We start from the raw sequence: 4,488 nt of genomic DNA, 5'->3' as shown, positions 1-4,488 counted from the left end.
GATTATATGATGTATCTTTTACAGTATGCTATGTAATGCGTAGATATATGAATTACATAAATACGATTACAAACACACACACATACACACTTTCCATGAACTGATTAGACCAAAGGTAACTCTGGATGGAAACATAAATCAATGCTAAGAGCACACCATGCAGAGCTCCCACCAAGCACCCTCACACATTACCCAGTTGGCCCAGTAATCACTACCACGATAATGATAATGGTAACAGTGTGCCGAGTTCAATAGTAGAAAGTGTACCTTTTTTGGTTATCTTAATACATCCACGGACTCCTTTCGAGTCCAACAGGAGCAATTTGTGCTGATTCCTGTTATCGGTGAAATGAAATATGGGCGCAGTAAGCGTTTGGTGGATTCGGGTTCGATCATATTTCGTTTATCGTAGTTATCATTTTGTTCTGATGTCAGCAGAAGAAGCATATTATCTAGAATAAAATAAAACTTGGCTCGTCAGCCAGCTAGCTGGTTGACCATGAGCACGTGGATAGATACTACGTTTTACCTAATTACAGCAATTAACCAATAAGAAGGCCGCTACCTTGAACCGGGCTAGCAACTGGATGATCCCCGCCGGTATAAAAGTGGGTTGCGGGCGACGCGAGGGTTAGGAACTGTCCGACCACTTAGCTAGCGAGACACGCCATGGCGACCTACGTGGTCTTACTGGCGCTTGTAGCCGCTGCTACCGCGGGTAAGTGACCGCAATTGTTCAGGAAATTAATGCTCAAATTGTTATTTGGTCGCTTTTAAGCACAAGGGGGCTATCCCGAAAAATGCTTTTTGAGAAAATCGAAGGTAAAGTTTTTGGACCCTTGTTCGGTTTCTTTAAAAGACAAGGAGAGTTTTCTCTATTATAATCAAACAAATATACACACCAATGAAACCAAACTTCTACTATAGGTAGGGTAATGTCCACTTTTGCGAAATCTGGGTTAGCCTGCTTTTCCTTAAAAGTGACCATTTATAACACCAAGTGTTTGTTTGTGGCCTGTATTCTGATCCAGAGTGGAAAAGGCAATGATGATCTATATATTTTTTCTTTTTTTTTTTGGTTGTTTATTTCTTAAACAAATCTTTTGGGAAGTAGTAGAAAGTTGTATGCTTTTTAAAAATGTAGTTTTTGGGGTCTTGCTTAATGCCGTTATGGATGGACACAGAGGCGGGCTTTGACCCTGCCTTTAAGGGCCAGCCCGGGATGAGGAGGATGCATCAAAGTCCCAGCAGACAGACGGATATACTCAATACCAATTCTTCCCGCACGGGAAATCGAACTCGGGTTTTCTGTGTGCGACATCGAAGCGCCGAACCACTACACCCACCACAAATGCCGGTGCGGACAATTCATAGTGTCCGACCAGCAGAGGACCAAAGGCAGTGTTGCTGAACATTTCGAACAATCACAGTAATAATATACAAACATAAAACACTCATCTTCATAGTTAGTAGTATAAATACGTTGATGTATTCCTTTTTAAAAATTTCAGTAAAGAAAACAGAGTTGGGGGAGAAAAGATTTGTATGAGTAACGAAGTTATTTTTCTTGCCCCAAACAGCGCGTATTTAGGCATTAACAAACACCAGAGTATTTGAGTTTTTTGCGTGTATCTTATCGTTATGGCATTTTGTTTCGTTGACACTGATTGTATCATGTTTACTTGCGATATGGAGAGAGTTAACAGGAGAGAGAGAAAGAGAGAGAGAGAGAGAGAGAGAGAGAGAGAGAGAGAGAGAGAGAGAGAGAGAGAGAGAGAGAGAGAGGTGGGGGTGGGGGGCTGCTCTGTCAACAACAGCGTGGTGTGTTGATGTCTCAAGAGAAGTGTGATGTAGTTGTAGGGACGGGTGGCATAGTTTAAATGGGGATAACCATGACATTGGCTTGATGGGACTTGCTGACCAGCGGTTTTTGTTCAGTGGTTGTTTAGAGGACGGATAGGACCTAATACTCGTAGAAGATGAGAAAGGCGCTTAAATGACCAAAATTGTGTCGATAGTGCCGTAAAACATCTACCCAATCAGAAGATGAGAACGGGGTATAGATGCCTAGCTTGGGACCAAAACAAACTCCGACAGGCAGAATGGAAAGAAGAGGGGTGTTTTATGGCAGGACAGTCAGAGAAGCACCTTTCAACCACTGGAAAAAGCTAAGAAGAAGAAAGTTCATTTGTGATTGGCATGGCTCTGGATTTATTAGATGAGAAATATGTAACTGGTGTTACACTGGTTTATTGATTTAAAGAAATTGTAAACGTTTTCACGCACCTATGGTCGCAATTTTGATAATTTAACAGGTGGACTGCAGTTTTGATCTTGATTAGTAAAACCAAACCGCAATTTGAGCATTCAAATTCAAATGCTATATTTCTACTTGTGAAAGTACGCAGCCTGCGGGCTTCTCTCTTGGATTCAGCATTTTCTATTCTTAAAGCCATATATTACTTGCTGCCCTCTGTGTTTGCTTCTATTCAACTTGGTCTGTTTGGAGTAAGGTTCTCCTATGTCAAGGGATTCATATTTTGAAAACCTTCAAAGGCTAAGTTGGATACACTATCCCAAGAGACCGACAGAGATACTCGATACTACATGCCCAACATCCCCTCATGGCAATCAAACTGACGTACTCAGAGAGTAACAGCAAAGATCTTATCTATTGCATCATTGTTGCTAGAATGAAAGAGTTTCGCACCAATTGTTTTCAGTTTTTTTGCTGACAATAAATAATAATAGTAGTTGCGTCTGTCAATATAAGACAATGACCAATGCATCTGCAAAGAAGAATATTTCCTAGTTTTAAGCGAAATAAAAGAAATAAAGATTATAATGACCTGTGGCTTCTGGTATGTTCAATGAGACCAATTCTGGCAGAGGAGAGTTTGCTACAATTTGAGGATTTGTTGTTGTTGTTGTTGTTGTTAGCCATCCAGTAAAATCTGAGCGTTAACTCTTCTGCATGATGCCATTCGGTAATAGCTGCATGTCTGTTCTAATTGTTGTCTTGAGGAGTAGAGGCAATTAGATGTGTGGGGTAGCTCGGGAAGAAAACATCCCCTTAAATCAGTTAGTTTTCTACACAAGAACAGATGATGTTCCGCTGTCGCTGAGGGGTAGTCACATAGTGGGCAGGCAGCAGACTGCTTTACTCCTATTCGGTTGAGATGTTGGTTGAGGGGTACATGTTGTGTTCTAAGTTGGAAGATTATGAATTGATCTCCCCTCCTCAACTCATTGATTGGATCTTTGACCAGTGGTTTATTTGAGGATTTAAAAGCTTCTTTTTCAAATGTGGAAATACGCAACTTGCGTACTCCCCTCTTGGATTTAGCTTTTCTAATTTTTGAAGCCTCATAATAATAATATGATTTGTTACGCTATGTGATAGCTGCTCTCTAACTGGGCCTGTCACACGGTGGGCCTATCTAAAGCTAGACTCTCCCATGTCAAAGAATTCATGTTGAAATCCTTCAGACATTTAGACAGAATAGAAATGAGAAATGTGCAAATGAATGTATACATGATCAGTGCAAGATATAACTTAATATGATCGAGCATTGTTCAGGAATTAGCACAAAGTGCACGTCTGCAAAGAACATGCAGTTTTACCATTTGTGTTAGGACGCGGTGGAATCAGGCTCTCGTCAATTTGTGGGCATACGAAGTTGATGGTATCATCTTAAGGCCTGTCCATTTTCCTTGTTTTTTATAATGAAAATAATATCCATCTATGTTTAATAGAAGTCGAGATATGTGTGATTGAAGGAGGTGAGGGTCATCTGGTTTCAGAGGTAAATTAGCGAGAAAATGGGCGCCAAAGTTGAGTTACTTCTTTAGATTGAGAGTTCGTGGAAACTGAAAATTTACATTTCTTCTGCCTTTAATCAACGGTTTTTCAATAAAAATCCACGTAGAAATGTGCTGTTTAATTGGCATGAAAGGTGTTGAGCCAAAAAAAAGAAAATTCGATAAAAATTTAAAAATTGCCAAACTGACTGAAAAATGCCTGTTTCTTCGATTTTATTATTTTGACGAGCGCCTGATTTCACCACACTGCCTCACATTTACTTTCCGCGACACCCAAAAGGGTACAAGCCGCGGATTAAACGAACACACAACTTCCTTTTGAGATCTTTTGTGTTTACGACTCTCTGTAAATGTCTGAATAAAACCCCACATTTCCTTTTAATTCACAGTCCCAGCAAGATACAATTATGATCAACAGTTTTCCTGTGCAACGACATGTTCTGGTAAGTGTCGCCCCCCGACCCTCACCGTTTTCGACATAGTAAGCACCAAATACTCAATGCTTCTTTTAATTGTCTTAGGTTGGTTCCTTAAAAACTGTTTGGTGGTAGGCTTACTTTAGAATTTAAGTAACTATTTGGGTTGCTCCGACCTCTCAATCCCACCTCTACAAAACAACAACAACAACAACAACAACAACAACAACAACAACAACAACAACAACAA

The 4,488-nt window shown here is 40.2% G+C and overlaps 1 protein-coding gene across 1 annotated transcript in view; it reads left to right on the top strand.

The window, feature by feature from the left end:
* Positions 1–615: 615 nt before the first annotated feature.
* Positions 616–4,488, top strand: part of LOC101854594 — a gene marked incomplete in the record, with an annotated part of 46,397 nt that continues 42,524 nt past the window's right edge. The window contains 2 exon segments of the mRNA XM_035971447.1: positions 616–718; positions 4,212–4,265. Of these exon segments, the coding sequence (XP_035827340.1) occupies positions 670–718; positions 4,212–4,265 (103 nt within the window).

The sequence above is a fragment of the Aplysia californica genome, unplaced genomic scaffold, assembly GCF_000002075.1.
Source record: "Aplysia californica isolate F4 #8 unplaced genomic scaffold, AplCal3.0 scaffold00438, whole genome shotgun sequence".
NCBI classification, from domain to species: Eukaryota; Metazoa; Mollusca; class Gastropoda; order Aplysiida; family Aplysiidae; genus Aplysia; species Aplysia californica.
The sequence above is the reverse complement of the archived record's forward strand: the minus strand, read 5'-3'. Positions and strand labels throughout refer to the sequence as shown.